This window comes from Bombus pascuorum, chromosome 4, assembly GCF_905332965.1.
Source record: "Bombus pascuorum chromosome 4, iyBomPasc1.1, whole genome shotgun sequence".
Classification (NCBI taxonomy): Eukaryota; Metazoa; Arthropoda; class Insecta; order Hymenoptera; family Apidae; genus Bombus; species Bombus pascuorum.
In genome coordinates, this window is record NC_083491.1 from 1055869 (window position 1) to 1075789 (window position 19921).

The 19921-nt window shown below is 36.5% G+C and overlaps 5 protein-coding genes and 2 long non-coding RNA genes across 11 annotated transcripts in view; 4 read left to right on the forward strand and 3 right to left on the reverse strand.

The window, feature by feature from the left end:
- LOC132906385 (protein numb) overlaps positions 1 to 5129 on the forward strand; it is a 74802-nt gene extending 69673 nt beyond the window's left edge. For all 4 annotated transcript variants that reach the window (XM_060958534.1, XM_060958533.1, XM_060958532.1 and 1 more), the window contains one exon: positions 47 to 5129. In XM_060958534.1, coding sequence (XP_060814517.1) covers positions 47 to 355 — 309 coding nt within the window. In that variant the 3' untranslated portion in view covers positions 356 to 5129. The remainder of the gene's footprint in view (positions 1 to 46) is intronic.
- Positions 5000 to 6214, reverse strand: LOC132906396 (uncharacterized). The gene is made up of 2 exons (XR_009657982.1): positions 6165 to 6214; positions 5000 to 5161 (listed from the first exon to the last, which is right to left on the reverse strand). It is a non-coding gene; the product is annotated as an uncharacterized LOC132906396 (long non-coding RNA).
- Positions 6215 to 8081: 1867 nt separating this feature from the next.
- LOC132905882 (small proline-rich protein 2D-like) lies at positions 8082 to 9047 on the forward strand. The gene is made up of 2 exons (XM_060957603.1): positions 8082 to 8543; positions 8723 to 9047. Exons 1-2 carry the CDS (start codon positions 8388 to 8390, stop codon positions 8951 to 8953), a joined length of 387 nt encoding a protein of 128 aa, XP_060813586.1. The 5' UTR covers positions 8082 to 8387; the 3' UTR covers positions 8954 to 9047.
- A 166-nt stretch (positions 9048 to 9213) lies between these two features.
- Positions 9214 to 13092, forward strand: LOC132906414 (radial spoke head 1 homolog). 2 transcript variants are annotated; one of them, XM_060958585.1, is made up of 6 exons: positions 9214 to 9389; positions 9551 to 9821; positions 10818 to 11044; positions 11180 to 11287; positions 11351 to 11569; positions 12625 to 13092. In XM_060958585.1, the coding sequence occupies exons 2-6, from the start codon at positions 9674 to 9676 to the stop codon at positions 12772 to 12774; spliced, it is 852 nt and encodes a 283-aa protein (XP_060814568.1). In that variant the 5' UTR covers positions 9214 to 9389; positions 9551 to 9673; the 3' UTR covers positions 12775 to 13092. The 2 variants fall into 2 exon arrangements, with proteins under 2 accessions (XP_060814568.1, XP_060814567.1); XM_060958584.1 differs by having other exon boundaries at positions 9602 to 9821.
- On the reverse strand, positions 13035 to 16648 carry LOC132906415 (uncharacterized). The gene is made up of 4 exons (XM_060958586.1): positions 15785 to 16648; positions 15481 to 15591; positions 15141 to 15404; positions 13035 to 15058 (listed from the first exon to the last, which is right to left on the reverse strand). Exons 1-4 carry the CDS (start codon positions 16014 to 16016, stop codon positions 14862 to 14864), a joined length of 804 nt encoding a protein of 267 aa, XP_060814569.1. The 5' UTR covers positions 16017 to 16648; the 3' UTR covers positions 13035 to 14861.
- Positions 16649 to 17231: 583 nt separating this feature from the next.
- Positions 17232 to 18593, forward strand: LOC132906416 (uncharacterized). The gene is made up of 4 exons (XM_060958587.1): positions 17232 to 17406; positions 17491 to 17631; positions 17834 to 17980; positions 18298 to 18593. Exons 1-4 carry the CDS (start codon positions 17338 to 17340, stop codon positions 18439 to 18441), a joined length of 501 nt encoding a protein of 166 aa, XP_060814570.1. The 5' UTR covers positions 17232 to 17337; the 3' UTR covers positions 18442 to 18593.
- Positions 18594 to 18811: 218 nt separating this feature from the next.
- LOC132906417 (uncharacterized) lies at positions 18812 to 19787 on the reverse strand. Its single transcript, XR_009657986.1, has 2 exons — positions 19638 to 19787; positions 18812 to 19544 (listed from the first exon to the last, which is right to left on the reverse strand). It is a non-coding gene; the product is annotated as an uncharacterized LOC132906417 (long non-coding RNA).
- Positions 19788 to 19921: the final 134 nt, after the last annotated feature.

Here is a 19921-nt window from a genome sequence, read left to right on the forward strand (position 1 = left end):
GAGTCAGCAAATAACAGAATTTCAGAATGTTCTCTTATCGTTCCAGGTGCAACCCGTCTCGACGACAGCCGCGTTGCCAAAACCAGAGCAATGGTTAGGCAGTATAACCAGCTCGGTGCCATCCTCAGTGCAATCTCCTTCTCAAGGACAAACGAGTCCTCGACGAGCGCCACCGCTGCACGCGAGAGCCCTGTCGCTCGGTTCGGCCGCGATGGGACAGGCCAGCAGGTCCGGTCCTTCGGATCCGTTTGACGCGGAATGGGCTGAGATCGCGGCGAGAAACCTGCGACAATCGAGCACGACGAACCCCTTCATAATGCCAAACGCGACTCAAGCGTTCCAGGTGCAATTGTAGCGCCAGGAGTTCATCAATAGCGTGGTCAAGTACTTCCGCTCGAACACATAGTGACGACTCCACGTCCGTTCGCGCTTCGACCTCTCGCACGATCGGAAGTATTACACGTGAAACGCATCGAACGTCGATGAAACCGCAAAGTTTTCTCGAATGAAGTTTCCGGTCGGGCGACACGGTCCAAGCATCGTGCGATGTAGCGAGGAACCTCGAGGAACCTCGAGGAACCTCGAGGAAACGGGGAGGAGCGGGGGACGGAGGATATACGTATCGATCTCGAAGAGATATGTTTAGTAGCAATGACGATAAACAGCAAATCAGCACAAAACACGTACCCGTAAAAAAAAAAAAACGATGTTTTTTAGACATTAGTAGATTACGCACACATAGCCTCGATAACCTCGAATTTGGATACGAAAGAGAAGAGACAGGTAAATTAAAATTGCGTCTTTTGGGACCACGCGTTCAATCGCGTTGGTGAAGTGAACGTGGATTTATTTAAATAAGAGATTCGGGTCGATCGATCGACCTGGATCGCACGATACTGTTTTTAGATGTCGTCGCACCTTATTCGTGAAGGAAGCTAGATTATGTCGCTGGTATCGATAACTTAAATGTCTATCACGAAAGTACTTAATAAAACGAGGTGTACAATAATCTTGAGTAGTTTAGACTGAATACGGTTACCGTCGTTATGCATGATGAAGCGAAATTTCCACGCACCCAAGATTATGTTGCACCAATCTGATGTTTCGTCGAAAATAACAGAAAAAGAGAAAAAAGAAAAAAAGAAAAAAACATATATAACGTAAAAGTTACGAGAAATATAACGTGAAAAACACGATGCTAGTAGCTTACAGTTAGTCCGACCGCGGGTCCACGTGACGAACGTGACTCGACAGAAAAGTTATTTTTCTTTTCGCACGGTCGATGGCCGCGAATGAAAAATTCTGTCGAACTTACCCAGCTCGAAATATCAGGAATTGACGAGTTTTCTTAATTACGAGCAAGGGAAATTTTAGATAGGAGAATAAGTAGAGATAAAGACAGAAAAGAAATATATCGACGTATACCGCCCCTGGTGATCGATTTAGGGCCAGTCAGGATTTTCGCTAGATTTCATTTCCCGAATAACATTGATAGACACGAGACTATTTATTAATTACGTATTTATTAATTACTAAGATGTCATACTCGATTTGGCCGGGCTTTGAATATTTTTCAAGTCCGTGACGAATTTCACCTCGAGATACGATGCGTATACATCGTCTACGTATTTGGTAATAATTTAGACAGCCAAGGACAACTTTCTATTCGCGATATGGCGTTACAGTGAAGTAAAAATAAAATCTCTGTACGTGGCCCTACGTTATTCGATAACCAGGTGTTGTAAAACGACTGACGCGACCGAGTAGCAAAATGACGGACTGTGATATACACGGAGGTGTGGCCAGTACTTAAAGACGAGGTTGGGATCGAGCGGCTGTCGTAAATTTTGCTCGATGAATTGCTAATTTCCCGTCTGGAACGTAAGCAAGCGTTTACGAGCTTGGGTAGCGCAGAGTCTATCGTTCTCTAGCCGGCAGAATTAACTAGACGAGTCCTAAACACACGCATATACAACTTAGTGTACTTAAGAGAAAAGATTAGATGTTAACAAATTTCTAGAGTCAGTACTTACGTTCCACGCTATCGTTGTCTAATATCGTACGTACGAGCGGGTCGAAGCATTCCAACGATCGTGTTAAGGTGTAAAGCTTAATACGGACAAGCTTTGTAACATCGTTATGATTTTGTGTAGCTGTGACGCAAGAAAGAATCCTAAGTTTCGCAGATTTCCAAAAGAATTCTTAAAAGGAAATTTAGTCGATGATATCCTACGAAATGGCGTAATTTCACCGCTACGGAATCACGACGACGACGCATAACTTGTCTGCGTAAGGCGCTACGGACATTGTACGCAAACGTGTTCCAAATATCCGCGGGTAACCGAGTTCTGCCAGATACAGAGTTGCAACATCTTCTAGCATATGGTATACGATAACGATAAATGTAAAATGTTTGCATAGAATGTCCGCAAGTGACGCCATTCGATGACTATTGGCGCAACTAGAAGACGAAAGGTGCTTCCGCTTGTAACAAAACGAAAAGAAACCGCACAGAGAAAAATTAGAGTGACATAAAAGAGCAAGAGCTAAAATATTCACGAAAGTCGTTTCACGAGCCAACACGAGAGCAACGATGTACGGATATACGGAGTCGCGTTCTAACGTGAATTTATAATAAGTATATAATACTACGGATTGTTATATAGTTATGTCGGTTGTTGAACAAATACGGAGACACGTGAACGCTCTCCACATCCTATATAAAGATAAACACGGGGTTACTATCGCGTCTTGAAGCTTGTCTCCCATTTCAGTTTACGTTCCAACTTTTTGTTCCTCCAAGTGTATTGATCCACGATGATTCAATCCCTTGCCATGTGTGCAGTAAGGACTATAACTGTGTTCGCTGCTTCTAACAAAAGCTCTAGAGATACTAATTCCTAAGAATTAGTTTGACAAAAGCTTAAGTAGCAGCGTTTGGAGGGAAGCTAAAGTAAGAGAATGGCAGATAACGAGATTCGTGAAATGCATTCGAGTTGCGAGATTTACGAGTCTTGCTGCTTATAGAGCGAGATCTTTTACTCGTGTGAAACAGCGACTCGAGTCGCTACATCTAACGGCACTTAGCTACTTACTATTCGATGGAAATATGTACGTCGCAATTCGTTCAACTTATCCTAAGAACGCTGTAATCGTGAGAATCCTAAATGCCCGTATAAGACAAATACGACGATCGTTCTTGAAATTTTCCTCGGCCGTAAAGATCCGAGAGCACGATATTACAAAGACCATACACCATACGTAACATCATGGCGAGGGATTTACATCGAACAGGGGTAAAACGAGGTGGGCCAATAACTAGAATGATCTCTCGTGGCTGACGAGAAAGAGGGTACGTGTTCGATCGTCGTTTCGACGAATCGTGTGTGTGCATTGTATATAAATAGTAGTTATTTAAAAGAGAAGAGCGTGATAATAAGAGAAACGGAGAGGGCGAGGGAGAGGAAGTAAAATTGAACAGGCGAAGAGAGTTAAAGGAGAAACTGAGTGAGTGAAAGTATGCGTGTAAGAATACGAGAAGAAAATGTTCACCGAGCCGGCGATGATGATCCTAACGCAAATAGAAACAACGTTCTTCGTTGCCGAGGTTTCGTTCAGTTATCATTGTAAGTTATCCTTGTAAATAGTTCGATAGCGTTTCTCAGCACAAATCGCGTTGCTTCTACAGTTTAGGAATACTTTGTATTTAACGACGTCAAAATATGGTCTGTTCGGAATGAATTATACGCTAAAAGCTATTTTTTCTTTTTCTTCTTCATTTTCTCTTTTTGTTTATCACTCAACGTCGTAAGCTATCGACATGGTTATCGTGCTAACGCGTGTTTAATTCCGCCACGGTCTTCGAATTTAAAGATTAGCGCCGATTCAAACATGAAATGAAAACCCAAGTGGACGCAAAGACGTTTGAAATTTCAAATTTTAAGTTTGGCTAAACGAAACGACGAGTATTATTTTCGTTCGCTCGAGAGATCCACCGATTCTGAACAGACTGTACCGCGACATGATGAAACGGAACACGTAATCGACGCTCGTCATACGGGGGAATCCAGCCCGATATCGTTCTCGATCGTTTGACGAGGTTTCAGCTTGATCTTTTCAGCCACCTTTTGTCCGTCCGGTAAATCAAAAGCAACAAAAGTAAAAAACGAACGAGTATCGACACAAAAGAGGAAGATAAAGAATAGAACGAAAGAATATGAGATAAAATAAAAACAAGAAAGGAGAGGACCGATCATCGAGTTGGCATAAGCGCGATCCAATCGCCAGGTACTTATCGCGAGACTCGTACAGAAGACACGCGTGGAAGAGAAAAGGAACGTTGATTGATCCATGTACTTAAATATTATACAAACGCAACTTGTTCTTCTTTTATTTTCATATTTCCTTTCGTCGTTTTTCATTTGGAAACGAACTTGGTAAATCCTCGTTCGGATTAGTCGAGTTACCTGAATCCAAATAATTCGACTAACGCGAACTAATGCGAATCGAGGAACCGATGTCGAGGACATCGTGAATATTTGTTTCCATCGACGTAGCTGCGGATTCTCGAATCGCGTATACAATACCGATTCGTTATATAATATCTTCGCCTTAAGTACTTATTGTTTTCTCTTCTCCTCTGTTTTTTATGTTTTCTTTTGCCCTCTGTATCGACGTACGCTGATCGTTCGTTCGGATTTTCTTCTACTTCGAAGAAAGTAAAAACGAGATAAATTAATTTATTACAAGATGGAAAGCAAGGACTACAACGTCAGGTTCCTGCGTGTCGTTCTCTCCGACCGAGACTAGCGAATTCGTGATTGGTTAAATCGTCGAATGCGAGGGCAGTGAAACACTGGGATAAGGAAAAAAGGAATAAAAAAGGAAATAATATACGAACAGGTGCACTGCGTGCCAAATTTGAGGAAAGTGGAATCGCGATGTCTGTAAATTCTTTCGACAGGGCATCGTACACGCTTCCGTGGTTGTGTTGTACATAGTGTCGCCGATCGATTCCTGGATCAATGTACGACTGCGTGTATATTTCGTGAAAGTATCCTTGTTCGTTTTACAATGTATCTGCCTCTGTAAAGATATGATTTATTATAATATCTGTTGTGATTACCAAACTGTCTTCTTCCATCTTCTATTTCTATCCCTTCTGTTACGTCGGTCGACTCTCTACCTAGACCAGGTCATACACCGCGGGCAGGATGATAGTCAGATGAAAACGGAACACAAGGGATGTGGTCCCCTCCTAGCGGACCAACACAAATATGGACGCCTTCCTCCTGATAAAAAAGGGGAGAACACGACGAGGCGTGCCCCTGGTAGAAATTCGCGAGAGAACCCGGGGCTCCCCTCCAAAACGTAAGGCTGGCCACCGTGGAGTTTTTAGTCGGTAAGAGTCCGACACTACTCGACCGGTGCGATGCAACGGCGAGTGTCCATGAGGATTTCTCCACGTAAAAAAAAAAAAAAAAAAAAGGATGATAGTCAGATGTCCGCACATCCTTATTGCGTACCCTCGAGATCCTCAAGGACCGAAAATTGTAGCTAATGTCTTTCAGATCGAACAAAGATCCTTTTGCAATATCGTTTCCTAAGGTTTATGGCTTATTACGAGAAAACACAGGAAAGTTAATTTTTCTTACTACCGCTTCCTACTACCAAGTTTCTACCGAGGGCGGCTAAGACCCTTTCTAATCCATCAACGGTCTTAATAGCCAATCGAAAACAATGTCTACTACCCTCGCTTTCCCGACCAATAATATCATTAACAAATCCCATGGTCCCTTGCGCCAAACACATCCATCATTAGCTCTCCTCCGACACAGCATCGTCACTTTCGTATCGCAACTTTCTTTTCGTCGTTAGAGCAGTCAACAAGTCTGTAGGGGTTCTACCCTTAAATCAAAGTGTACTTCTTTCTCGTCGTTAGAGTAGTCAAAACGTCCGTGACGGGTTTCTTATTTATCTTGTACCGGACGCATCAGTGTACCTATTCATCTTTACAAGCTGCTGGAATAAACGATATTATATACGTATTAACACAGTGTAAACCTACCCCTATGACAGAAATAAGGGGATCGATCAGTTCGTGGCGTCGATTGTTTGATCGTAACGGGAATTTGCGCCTTCTCGCGATCGTGAACGGTCGTAACACCTTCTATCTTTGTCTCTTTTCGAAACAAAAAACTGAAGAAATTGTTATCGTTCTTCTTTTTACCAAAATTCCGTCTACGAAACCATGTTCAATTTGAACTAAATAACCTTCAAAATTTTAATACAATTTTTATCTCTCTACTTTCTCTACTCGCTGTCTCGAATTTATCGATTTATTTAATACACTCTTTCGACCTCCAAGTGCAATATAAAACTAAAACTCGTTGTTTCGGTATAGCAACGTTAATAGCTGCGAATTGATCAACAAAGAAAAATGTCAACGACGTTAGAAGACGCGCTATGCAGATATCCACCCAGGTACCCATCGCGTTGTGAGTCTAGAAAAACCTGTTTCTCGACGTGTCCACCGTGTCCAAATATTCAGCCACCGACGAATGGCACGTCTTCGGTTCATTTTCAAGTTACCTACACTCGCGACGGGTATGAAATATTAACTTCAAAAGGAATATACGAAGATACGATGATCACGCATCTTTTTCCACAGCCTCAAGTATTCACCTTGCTATTATCCGCGATCGATACGCTGCCCACCACCAGAGATACCACCACCGAAAGTAACCCCTTGTTACGCGAGATTGTTCGATTCTCGTGGAAGACCAATTTGTTTATACTTTTAATAAATTATTCTTCCGATATACGTAGAGAGCGATTTTCTACATCTGCCTATATCTCTTAACAGTAACTTTTCACGAAACTTTGAAAATAATAAAGAAGAATTTGCCGTTACTTCGTCTTGGTCCAGCTGGCAGCGGAAACGAACAACACAACAAACATCGCAAGAAGGCTAAAAAAAAATTCATAAAAGATATAACTTAGAAACAACGAAGCTGGCACCCCGCTGGGGGTAGCCACCCACATGCTATATTTATTTTTATTTTATTTTTTTTTTTTTTCACCAATAAGATATAACACTTTACCAAATGTCCATAAGGACAAATTGTAAAATAACCAAAATAAAATAAAAAAAAAGAAGGCTAAAAAGGAAACACCCAACAGACCTCATAAAGGATATATCCTAGCAAACACAAAGATGGCACCCCGCTGGGTGTAGCCACCCACATGCTATATTTTATTTTTATTTTTTTTTCCAATAAATAAGATATAATACTTTACCAAATGTCCATAAGGACAAATTGTAAAAAACCAAAATAAAATAAAAAAAAAAAGAAGGCTAAAAAGGAAACACCCAATAGACCTCATAAAGGATATATCCTAGCAAACACGAAGATGGCACCCCGCTGGGGGTAGCCACCCACATGCTATATTTTATTTTTATTTTTTTTCCAATAAATAAGATATAATACTTTACCAAATGTCCATAAGGACAAATTGTAAAAAACCAAAATAAAATAAATAAAAAAAAAGAAGGCTAAAAAGGAAACACCCAATAGACCTCATAAAGGATATATCCTAGTAAACACGAAGATGGCACCCCGCTGGGGGTAGCCACCCACATGCTATATTTTATTTTTATTTTTTTTTCCCCAATAAATAAGATATAATACTTTACCAAATGTCCTTTAGGACAAATTGTAAAAAAAAAACAAAATAAACTATAAAAAAGAAAAAAAGAAAACTTCGTCTCGGATAATTGCAGCGTATTCTACTTATCAAGCCCGCTATATCCGACAGTAAATTGATAGAACTCTTTCCTAATTCTTATAGTTTCTGCAGCGAACGCGACTTTAAACGTCGAGAAGAAAGAAGAGGAGGTTTTGTAGTTTTTTTTTTTTTTTTATTTTATTTTGGTTTTTTACAATTTGTCCTTATGGACATTTGGTAAAGTGTTATATCTTATTTATTGGGAAAAAAAAATAAAATAAAAATAAATATAGCATGTGGGTGGCTACCCCCAGTGGGGTGCCAGCTTCGTCTTTTTTAAGTTATATCTTTTATGAGGTTTTGTAGTTGGCCATCTTACTTTTAAGTAAAGAATCAAACAATCGAACATGCGCGTGAACATATCCGTTTAGTTACGTCAAAAAGGAAAAACAGAAGAAACGTGATCGATTCGAAGCGAATATACACAGATCTGTGTAAATTGTCCTTGTATTAAACAAATCCGATCGAAATTTGCCAGGCGATGCTGTCGATAAATTCCTAAGTCACGCGAAGCTGTTATTCCCTTTCGGACAATTTGTATCTAAAGATGCTGTAGGAAACAGTTTCGATTTCCGTAGAAATAAGTCCTCCGGATAAACATGTCTTGTCGCGAAGAAAAAAGGCGCACCAGCACTCTGCCTCCACCGTGTTATCATTGCAAGCCTCCGCCGTTCTGTTGTCCGAAATACGGCTGTCCACCTCCTCAGCAATACCCACCTGCAAAATGTCGTTGTCCTCGTCCGTGTCCACCTTTCGTACGTTTTAAAACACTTACAATTTTTATCAACGAGATTGCATTTAACGTTAACCTTCTTACATATTTTACAAAACTTTCGTTCTTCTTTCGATACGATAGAATCGTTCCTGAAGCTTCCTAAAATAAATTTTTACAATTTTTTAACGACCAACGCGTTTCCTTTTGTTTGTTTCCTAGATATGCAGACCACGTCCAGAACCACCACCGAAACCACCCGCGCTGTACGTCGTTGACTGCTTACCACCTCCTTGCCCAGAGCTACCTCAATGTCCAGCACCAAAAATAGAACCACCACCATCCTGCGTACGATACTGTATTCGTTGCACATGCGATGGCTCGACTTATTCTCCGCTTTATTTCTCCGATCTACCAAAGCGTGAAATTTCTTCCTGTGCAAAGTGCTGCTGACTGTCGAGCTTAAAGATCATACTGTATTTCGTATTTTTAATTCTTGTATCGTATAAATTATTAAAAAGCTGAGACCTTTCGAATAGCGTGTCATGTATTGGGATCGAATTAATTCTCTTTGGTTAAATAAATTGCACGATTTTTTGGAGAAACGTTGATCGCGATGTTTAATTTAATTAAATGGCTCGTTGTACATCTGCGTAATTAGAAACAGCAAAACGATATCCGTATAACTTAGAATTTTGGAACCTATAGAAAGAATAATCTCGTTTCTTAACGAGAAGTTCTTACCGATCTAGATAACTTCAGAGATGCTAGATTTTCAATGACGTCGTGACATTGTAAGGGCAAGGGAAGTTCGCGCATATACGATAATATGTTAGAAGGTCAAGAAATGGCTGGCGAGAGAGGGGAAGAGGAAGTAAATCCACTAGGAGTACGTTAAATTAATAACTTGCCTTTCGATCGAGAGAGCTTTTTTATTTACGATTCACAACGAATAAGAGCAATTTTTACTTTTACAATTTACTACAGTACTGCGAACTTATCAGATCGGTTTATCAAATTGAATTTCATAGCTTCGTCCTATCTTGGTAGAAAAGTTAACCTTCCTCATTAACCTTCCTTCGTATCGGAATACGTTTGCAGCTTTACGAAGGTGAAAGAAATGAAAAGGGCGATAGGCATGGTAATGGAAAAGCTTTGCTTCCAAACGGCGATATGTACGTCGGACGATATTGCAAGGGATTGAGACACGGTGCAGGACTTTACGTATTTAAAAACGGTGCTCGTTACGACGGCGAATGGAGGCAAGGCGTTAAGTACGGTCAAGGGACCTTTTGGTACCCTGATGGAACGCGATACGAGGGTAAGAAACGACAGACTTTGGAGAAGAATGGCCAATTTTGAACTTAACTAACAATTTAATAATAAATTAATAATAAAATTCCATCTTTCATACTTTTTTCGTACCATCCGAAGCCTTTTATTTAACGAAATCTCTATCTTTCTTTTATCGGTTTAAAGCACGATTCACATTTTTAACTCGCGTGAATTTTCCTCCGTAACCATACAGGGTTTTTTTTTTTTTTAATTTATTTTGGTTTTTTTACAATTTGTCCTGAAGGACATTTGGTAAAGTGTTATGTCTTATTGGTAAAAAAAATAAAATAAAAATAAATATAGCATGTGGGTGACTACCCCCAGCGGGGTTCCATCTTCGTGTTTACCAGGTTATATCTTTTATGTACCATACAGGGTTTTTTTTTTTTTTAATTTTATTTTGGTTATTTTACAATTTGTCCTTATGGACATTTGGTAAAGTGTTATATTTTATTGATGAAGAAAAAAAAATAAAATAAAAATAAATATAGCATGTGGGTGGCTACCCCCAGCGGGGTGCCAGCTTCGTTTTTTCTAAGTTATATCTTTTATGTACCATACAGGGTTTTTTTTTTTTTTTTTAATTTTATTTTGGTTATTTTATAATTTGTCCTTATGGACATTTGGTAAAGTGTTATATCTTGTTGGTGAATAAAAAAAAAAATAAAAATAAAAAAATAAATATAGCATGTGGGCGGCTACCCCCAGCGGGGTGCCAGTTTCGTTTTTTCTAAGTTATATCTTTTATGATACCATACAGGGTGATTCGTAAATACATGTTCGTGTTTTGGGCAATGAATCTAAATATTAAAATATGTAACTAAGAATCGTACGTTGTACGTGACATAATTTGCGAATTACGGACGATCGAAGAAAGTCTTCGCGTTGAAGACTTTGAACGAATTTTCTTTGGTCGTCCATAACTCGAAAATTAAGTACGTACAGACATATGTTCGTACGAGGTTTTTCACGCGTTGCGTAGGTGAGTGGAAGCGTGACATGAAATATGGTTTTGGCGTATATTATTACGTAAATGGCGACGTTTACGAAGGTTCGTGGAAGAAAAATTTTCGACACGGCATGGGATCTTATCTTTACGCCGATACGAACACGAAATTTATGGGCACGTGGATCAAAGATCGTATGCAAGGGCCTGGCCAATTAATTCACCCCCGACATCGATTCCACGGATTTTGGGAACTGAATTTGGCGAGTTAATATTTATACGAATTATTTCTAAAATGTTTCATTAGTACATTACTATTTAGTAATAAGTCACATAATCGTAAAGCATCAACGCTTTAATATTAAATTAAAAATATTAATAAAAGTGTAACGTAACAGCCTTACGGACGTGGCTGCTTCACTTTTGAGAACGCTTGCATGCAACATGGACACTACGTGCACGTGAAAGATCCTGATTACGACGAGACAAAGGAAGAACCTGTCGAGGTGAGAATTCATTTTTCGAGATACTTATCTTCCTTACGTAAGGATAAGAAATATTCGATTCAGCAAGGACAAGCAACCGAAACTGCCACGTTAGAAGCTGAAGCTGGCGAAGAAAATAAAAAATTAGAAGATACCGAGGCTGCAAAACTGGAAGAGGCTAAACCTGTGCCGTTCGAACCACTTGCTTTAAAGAAAGGCGTTATCGCATTATGGCGAGCCCGTTGCATTACGCCGTATAATGCTGATTTATTGCCACCTGAGCCGGTACCTCTACAGGAAGAGGTGAGATATGCATGATCAATAGGAATTATATATATGCATACAGCGTGCTCGTTCCTTCTTCGCTAAACTATACTTTTTTTTTTTTTATTTTATTTTGGTTTTTTTTACAATTTGTCCTTATGGACATTTGGTAAAGTGTTATATCTTATTGGTGGAAAAAAATAAAATAAAAATAAATATAGCATGTGGGCGGCTACCCCCAGCGGGGTGCCATCTTTGTGTTTGCTAGGATATATCCTTTATGAGGTCTATTGGGTGTTTCCTTTTTAGCCTTCTTTTTTTTTATTTTATTTTGGTTTTTCACAATTTGTCCTTATGGACATTTGATAAAGTGTTACATCTTATTGGTGAAAAAAAATAAAATAAAATAAAAATAAATATAGCATGTGGGTGGCTACCCCCAGAGGGGTGCCATCTTTGTGTTTGCTAGGATATATCCTTTATGAGGTCTATTGGGTGTTTCCTTTTTAGCCTTCTTTTTTTTTATTTTATTTTGGTTTTTTACAATTTGTCCTTATGGATATTTGGTAAAGTGTTATATCTTATTGGTGGAAAAAAATAAAATAAAAATAAATATAGCATGTGGGTGGCTACCCCCAGCGGGGTGCCAGCTTCGTTTTTTCTAAGTTATATCTTTTATGATCTAAACTATACTTATATGTAAACGTATACCGAACAACTATTCCACGATATTCAGATTTCAAAAATCCGCTTAGTGTGCAGAGATCCGCTTTAAAAAAATGCAAGTAGAAAAAAATGAACCATCCGAAGCAATTGCTTATGCTTTCAATGAATATTTCCAGTTATTTCCATTTTTATCTGGCAGATTGTCAACGCTGTGTTTATTAATAAAATCGCGATGTCTGCATTCGGAATCTCGCTTTATCTTACGCAATACATCCGTTTTTGTAATTTCGTAAACAATTGAGTTACTCAACGAGCTATCTGTCACGAAGCTTCGCAAATACGAGTTCCTTTCGTACAACTCTAATAATAAAGGAAAATCGATATTTTTAAATTTTAGTTCGATTGCTTAAAAAATATTTAACTTTTAGGTATCCGTGGACTCTCTGTTAGATAGGTGTTCGGAAGATTTAATGATGGCACCGGAACGATACTTAAAGTACGAAGACGAATACGAAGGTGAAGGCGGCCGTTATTACGAAGACGCTGATTATCCTGGATCGTTCGTTGAAGCAATTTAATTTTAAAAAATCAACGTTAAATGTGAAATAATTTAATAATTTTGCGCCATTTGTCAAAGAATCAAGCTTTTCCATGATCTAATTTCAAAATTATTTTCTTACCGAAGGTGATAGGTTTGTGCACAAGGAGGAGGGTTATAAAAATTCGCTAGAATATTTCTCAGAATAACAAATAAAAGTATAAAAAGATAATTATAATACAATATAAACATGTACATGTTCGATAACAATTTTACATGTGGTTAGGCAAAAACGCAACGTGTTTTTAAGCACTTTATTTAGGAAATTATAATAATAAATGTGCGTATGTGCCCATAATATCAGACAATGTAAAGAACTTACTTTACAGGCACACGTAGGTCTTGTTCGGAAGTTTCATTTGTCAAAGTGTTTAAAGTATATATGCAAGGTATATGTATACATACGTAAGGTGTATTACATTGAATATCAGCAACAGATAGAACGAGGTTACGTTTTCATAATATTAGCTAAGCGTACGCTCAAGATACGATTGCAGTCTATTCAGGTTTACTCCAAAGATCGATTTAACATAGTTTTAGATACGTAAATGATTTCTGTGTTTTCTATATGTATTCTTGAAAGCGCAAGCTAGCCTGTATCGTTCGATTATTTAAGTTTTCTTTTTTATTTCTTTTTCTCTTTTATAACGTACAAGCGTGTGTATTTCAAAATTACGTTCGTCGATGGAAACACGTAAATATTTAGATACATAGATAGATAGATAGATAGATATATATAGAGAGAGAGAAAGAGAGAGAAAGAGAGGGAGAGAGAGAGAGAGAGATGATTTTGAAATATATTTACAACATGGTTGAACCGGACATAAATAGGAAGACGAAAACGTTGCTTTGAAAAAATAAAGATAGTACAGATTAGTTCAGAAGTCGTACGAAAGTGGAGAACATTCTTTTTACATTAATAGAACGTCGAGGAATACATTTTGCTTTTCCAATCGAAAATTCTCCATCCTCCACTACATTAACTTAAATATCAATCAAATACGAAGATTTCTTAAAAATTGTTCTTTCTGACGGTACTAATAAATACTGGCATTCAAATAGTTTCGAAATACTAAAAGAAGCGTGTATTTTAATATACATATGTATATTTTATATATATATAGTTTACCCCTTAATCTTCAAACGAGTCTTTATAAAACGGTTATTCGACTACATTGACATAAAGCCTCAATGAAGGTCGAAAGGTTTTAAAAGGACGGAGGAGAGGGCAAAGGAATGAAACGTGTTTTGCGAAGTATCGCAGTCTTTCAACAATAAGCTATTATACAAGTAAATGTAACCATTTTCACTTGTAAAAGAACTGTTAAACAGCTGCTGTTTAATTAGACGCCACAATACGAATATCATGATTCAACGCGTTAATGACGGCATAATTTCTCGTATATGTTATCACAGTGCTCGATGACACTTCCGCGTTAGAATATTTTTTTCTCTCTTCTTTTTATGACACGTCCTGAGATTTTACTCAAGTTAAGAATTCGAATCGGGTGTTGAGGCGGGCGACCAATATTTCGATAGCAAAATACTTCGTTCTACGATTTTGCGATTTCTTGGCACAATATCAAAAAAATTCATTTCGCATTTGTTGCGAAATATCCACAGCCCTGAATCGATTAAAGCATCATCGATTATTTTTACTTCCTTCTTTTCTTTCCACTTTTTCTACGTATACACCAATTTTAAGAAATCGATCGACTTTCCTATGGTGATTTGACCTAATTCATAGCAAAAGTCGCCTTAATTAATTGGACATTGAAACACAATCGAGTACGCTTGAAAAATTAGGGAATATTGCGACGATTGCAAGCATTAAATTTTGGGTCTCGAACGCATTTTATGTGCATTTTAAATGTGCAAACGGTCCGTTTGTGGATTGTTGTTTCAAGCATCTCAGGTACGTAAAGCGTGGACGAAATTTTGTGCCCTGTTATGACATGATCTTTGTATAGTCACAAAAAAATGTTTGTTTTCAATTTGTCGTCTTGTTCCCAAAATGATAGATTTCTGAACGACTGTTTCTCTCCTTTAAAATGACACCGTAGTGTTTTACATTAGATCGGGCGGTGGTCTTTGAAACGCGATGCTTGCTACTGAAATGCTGCAAAAGCCAGCGGTTATCACCCCCAAGAATATGTAAACGGCTGTAATTAGCCAAAAGGAGAATAAATACAATGTTTTGTTACAGTATTTGCCAAGAGATGGATCGTAATTTGGCTCGTATTCCTTATATACCCACATCGAGCCTGTGGGCAAACACAGAGTATAAAAATTGGAAAATTATAAACAGCCGGAGAAACATTTGATTCGTATAGTTGCGTTACTAACCTATAATAAACCAGCCAAGCATAAAACAATTAATTAATGTTTGCGTGGGAGATTGTCGTATTCTTTCCTCGTCTCGTTCTTCCTGACGTTGACGTACTCTTGTAGACAAATGCAACAACTGCTTGAAAACACCAAAACCACCACCCACTAATAAATAAATAGGAATATACTCTCCTTGTGGGCAATCATGAAGATAAAGTCCTCCAATGACGATCATACATATTGGAACTACTATTGTTACTCCTAAGATAATAGTACATCCAACTGCAACCATCGAAATACAAAATTAATAATCCTCGTATTAAAACCTAACAAAATATTAATTCACATTTTTGCTTACTAGTGCCTAGAAGTAAAACGATAATATTTTTCAAAAAATCAAACACTCCTTTTGAAACTTTATGAGCTTCCCTCATACGACCAAACAACGAATCATAAGACGGAGGTGGACCTAAAAATAGAAACAATCGCTTCTTCAACGTTCCAATTCTATAAATTGCTATTCAAAATTAAACCGAGCAAAGATTTCTCTGCAGTGATATTGTAGAGAATCGGATGGCATAGATATTGTCTTTGCTTCAATGAAATTACAGAAACAATTCGAGACAGACAAAGATACGTATTCTGTTAAGAATATTATTTACCATTTGGATCTATGGCTTCTTCATAGGTAGGTGGTGCACCACAATCGTTAGTCAGAGTCGATGGGTGTCCCAGAGGTAAATTAATATTGTGATACGAAGGTGGAGGGGTATAACAAGTCGACGCTATCTCAGTGCCAGGATTTACACTTTCGCTGGTACTAACAAAATTACTCTGATTTATTTGGCTTAACGGCATCTCTTCACGTATGTTGGTTGCTTGAAGCCAATGCATAGGGTTTGCATTAAAGATTACTCGATGATTCGCCGTTGTCGCAACTGACAACAGCACGCATGTATTTTTCTAACCTATAAATAGCTCAGGCTACTTTGGTATCTGTTCGTGCGTCGCTTAAAACTGCATAATATTAAAATATCGCACGAATTCTCAAAAAAGATACAAATCGCGTAACTGGGATCAATTTTATGTACTTTCGGCTATAATTGGATTGTTGATTCGATTAAAGAAAAATAAACAATCTCAAATACAACGTATATGCTGTTGAAAATTTCTCACGACGGTGATTTGTTTGAGTTCACTGAACGAGCAGAAGGTAAAAATTATGCAACGTTCAGTTTCATTTCGAAAGAAAACAAGATATATACTCTAGGAATGCACAAGAACTGTCACACCCCCGTTTCAGAAAACACAAAACAATGTTATTGCACGAACCGGCATCTACATTTGATTATGCCCACTTCTGGTTAAGCGAACCACTGCAAAATCATTGCACCGCAAAAGCATGCAACATCTCTTATCGGTCTTATAACATAACGGAGTTATCTTCAAACTCCATTAATTCGGCAACTCGCATTTGCGCTACGATGCCCACAATAAACCATGTGCGACAAACTCCGTATCGAACACTTGCTATATCAATTAGTATCGATGATATATGGGTCGATTTTCAATCGAGATCTCAATCCAAAGTGCGGGACTATTTGAAATTATAACCTTTAAAGCGTTTTAAATAATTTAAAAAACTAATGCATGCGAAACGTTTTTGAGAAGTTTGGATATATCGAGTTAGGCAATTTACGAATCTAAAGATTTTTCTCAAATTTTATTTGTAAAATGCAATTTCTTCAAATGTCAATATTGTAATAGGAATTTGATCTAATGGAATTAAAATCTCCATTGTTATTTAATCTGAAACCAGGAAAAACGAAACACTAACGAAGTAGACGTAACTTCCTACAGACTATTCTCGATAGTCTCGTTAAATAACAGACATAAAAATTGATGCTTAGATATCTTGTTTGTTTTTCTTATTTTCTACAATATCATACACGATATTTTTTCTGCATTCAGTGTTACTTCCTACGATTTCGTGTTTGATAAACTATAAAAAGTCACGCAACCATAATTATACTTATTTCGATCTATTTATAATATTAAAAAAACGCGATTGTTAATGATCTATTATTTCGAAACGACCAATCATAGCGACAGCACAGAAGGTTGTTTATGCCTTTAAATATGAACCGAACGCCACTTGGAGAACATACAGATTTTGCTAACAATTGTTGAACGATCTTTGTTAAAAGCCGTCATCATGAAGTTATTGATTGAAAACTTATTACCAGTGCTTATTCTGTCTATTGTTACATCATCGCATATCACGGTAAAGATTGAAACAATTATACAAATCCACAGTATCGAATATATAATATAGTTTTAATAGTCATTTTTTCTTTATATTTCTTAGCTTGCCAAAGTTAGTGTTACCGATTTTAACGTAGATGTCCCAGACAACGAGATAATCGATTCATGGAGACACAAACTATTGAATAATCTTATTTCTTCAGAGATTATTATCAAACAGAATTGCCCAGAAGGTGAAATAGAGGTATATCTTGATTTAAATATTATTTAATTTTAACGTTATTATTTACTATTTCGGACTCTACCTTCTCCTCTTCGTCGCCTCCTTTTCTATCATCCTTCCTAAGTAAATTAAATAGTTATCTATAAAAATTTCATATATTTTCTAATTTCTTCATAAAACTTGTGAATACAATAGGTAGCAATATTTTGATATTCCATTTTAGGCCGAAATAACGGTCTATAAAGACGATGACATAATTCTTCAAAAGAACACGAAATTGGATAAACCAATGATAGACTTCCAAAACTATGGCATTTGTGCATCGATAAAAACCCCAGATCTGGATGATGATTCATGCTCTATCGCACAGGTAAGAAGTTTATATACATATAATACAAAGTATTTCATCAACTTTTTAAAATCTCTTTCTTTCTGAGTCGAATAACTACATATTATATATAAAATAATATATATTAATTATATTGATAAAAATATTAATTATACGTTATACGAAACATATCCGGCGCAATTAAACGTAAAACCTGTGTATGTTTTGATACATTTACATAATTATCAGCACAAGTTATACATATAAGTACCTCTTCTTTTTTAATTTACCTATTCATATATTACGTATACATAATTTAAGCTACATATTGATATTAAAATGTGATTTTCATCACCTAGGGTGAACAAGGAGCTTCAGAGTGCGATGTAAGCGATTGGTTCAGCAGTATGAACCCCGGAAGTTATGCTGCAAAATGTGATTTCAAGCGAGATGGCAATCTAATTGCTGGTATCACACTAAGCATAAACGTAGAGTCCGAGTAGTAATAAAATATTTGATTTCGTTCGAAATTACACTATCAGATATCTTTCAACGTTTATATCTACTATATCCTATGCATGATTGTAATTATTGCTTACTTAATGTTGTAAAAGTAATTCCTATTTTCTTTGGATAATAAAGATATTAGCATACACACGGATACTTAATTTTAGGTTAACTTTATTTTTCATATATACATATATGCTTCATTCTTTAATATAAAAATTCTAATAAAAAATTCTTTACTATTGTTCAAAATTTCCTCTATTATTAATTGTAAATATTATATAAACACATATAATCAATCTTCATTGTTCTTCGCCGGACACATTTCAAAAAGCTCAACAAAATGACTTGTTTTTGAAAAAGAGAGATAATAACAAAGCAAAAAGTGGAGATACAAGAGAAGTATGCTAACTTTACTTATATTCCCGAATCTTATTTTATCCACTGTATACTTTTCTTCTGTCAACGCCTGTATGAATTCTGACTGGACTGCCATCTTTTGCGAATCATCGAGTACATTCTGCTACGAGGTAATAACAAATAGTACCATTTTAATGTAATAATATTATTTAATATGCCAATAAAGTAACATTTAAAAAATTCTCTTTATTTATTTACACTATATCACGCAAATATTAGTTTCGAATAAACTAAAAATACCTACTTTGATATTACTATTTCTTCGCACGCTTAATATATTTGATGAATTATTATTCTTTTCTATAGCAAAATACCATTATTATTTTAGTATATTACATATATGGCAATATGGCTCAAAAATAAATAATAATAAGAATAAAGTTATTAACTGACAGATGACATAAAATCTTACTAATGAAATGATAACTCAATTTTGTATTTTTTCTTGGAACCATTAGTTTTTGAAATTTTATAGGTAGACATTTTATCTTTCTTATATTCCTAATATTTATTTCTGGTGATTGATATACATCATGCTGTTATTTTAAAAGAATACATTTATTAAGTAAATTATTAAATAAAATGCAATATAAAATTTCCTAAAACGTAATATATTTTATTATTAAACTTACTTTATTATTTTCTAATTTTTCTACTTTTTGTAAGCTGTCAGTAAGACCTGAAGTAATAAATAAATGAACAACGTTCGTACATGGACTTATGAATAAAAATAATTTTATGTAACATTTTTTCTCAAAACAATTTAAAATACCTTTTGATCGATGATAGACTTTTTCTGAAATCTTTTCATCGAAGGAAACTACATTTGTTGTATTTGAATCCTTCAAATTATACATTCGTTGTGTCGATTAACTTAGAAATTAGAATTTATTTAATTCTTCTCTATAGCAATAAAAACGTATCTAGTATCGTTGTCTAGTACGTATGTATTTATCGTTGAAAAAATATGGAAAATTGATATCTCCATTTTAATCTATATGTTCAACGCACTTGTAATTAATACAATAGGATATCTTGTTAATTTTCGAACACATG

Coding starts and splice junctions, on each gene's coding strand:
- LOC132905882 (XM_060957603.1), top strand. CDS start 8,388: ATGTCTTGTCGCGAAGAAAAAAGGCGCACCAGCACTCTGCCTCCACCG. Junction 8,544..8,722: donor CTCGTCCGTGTCCACCTTTC/GTACGTTTTAAA, acceptor TTTGTTTCCTAG/ATATGCAGACCACGTCCAGA.
- LOC132906414 (XM_060958584.1), top strand. CDS start 9,330: ATGTTAGAAGGTCAAGAAATGGCTGGCGAGAGAGGGGAAGAGGAAGTA. Junction 11,045..11,179: donor GATTTTGGGAACTGAATTTG/GCGAGTTAATAT, acceptor GTAACGTAACAG/CCTTACGGACGTGGCTGCTT. Junction 11,288..11,350: donor CAAAGGAAGAACCTGTCGAG/GTGAGAATTCAT, acceptor TATTCGATTCAG/CAAGGACAAGCAACCGAAAC.
- LOC132906415 (XM_060958586.1), bottom strand. CDS start 16,016: ATGCATTGGCTTCAAGCAACCAACATACGTGAAGAGATGCCGTTAAGC. Junction 15,592..15,784: donor AGAAGCCATAGATCCAAATG/GTAAATAATATT, acceptor TTCTATTTTTAG/GTCCACCTCCGTCTTATGAT. Junction 15,059..15,140: donor GCTTGGCTGGTTTATTATAG/GTTAGTAACGCA, acceptor GTTTGCCCACAG/GCTCGATGTGGGTATATAAG.
- LOC132906416 (XM_060958587.1), top strand. CDS start 17,338: ATGAAGTTATTGATTGAAAACTTATTACCAGTGCTTATTCTGTCTATT. Junction 17,407..17,490: donor TTACATCATCGCATATCACG/GTAAAGATTGAA, acceptor TATATTTCTTAG/CTTGCCAAAGTTAGTGTTAC. Junction 17,632..17,833: donor GCCCAGAAGGTGAAATAGAG/GTATATCTTGAT, acceptor ATTCCATTTTAG/GCCGAAATAACGGTCTATAA.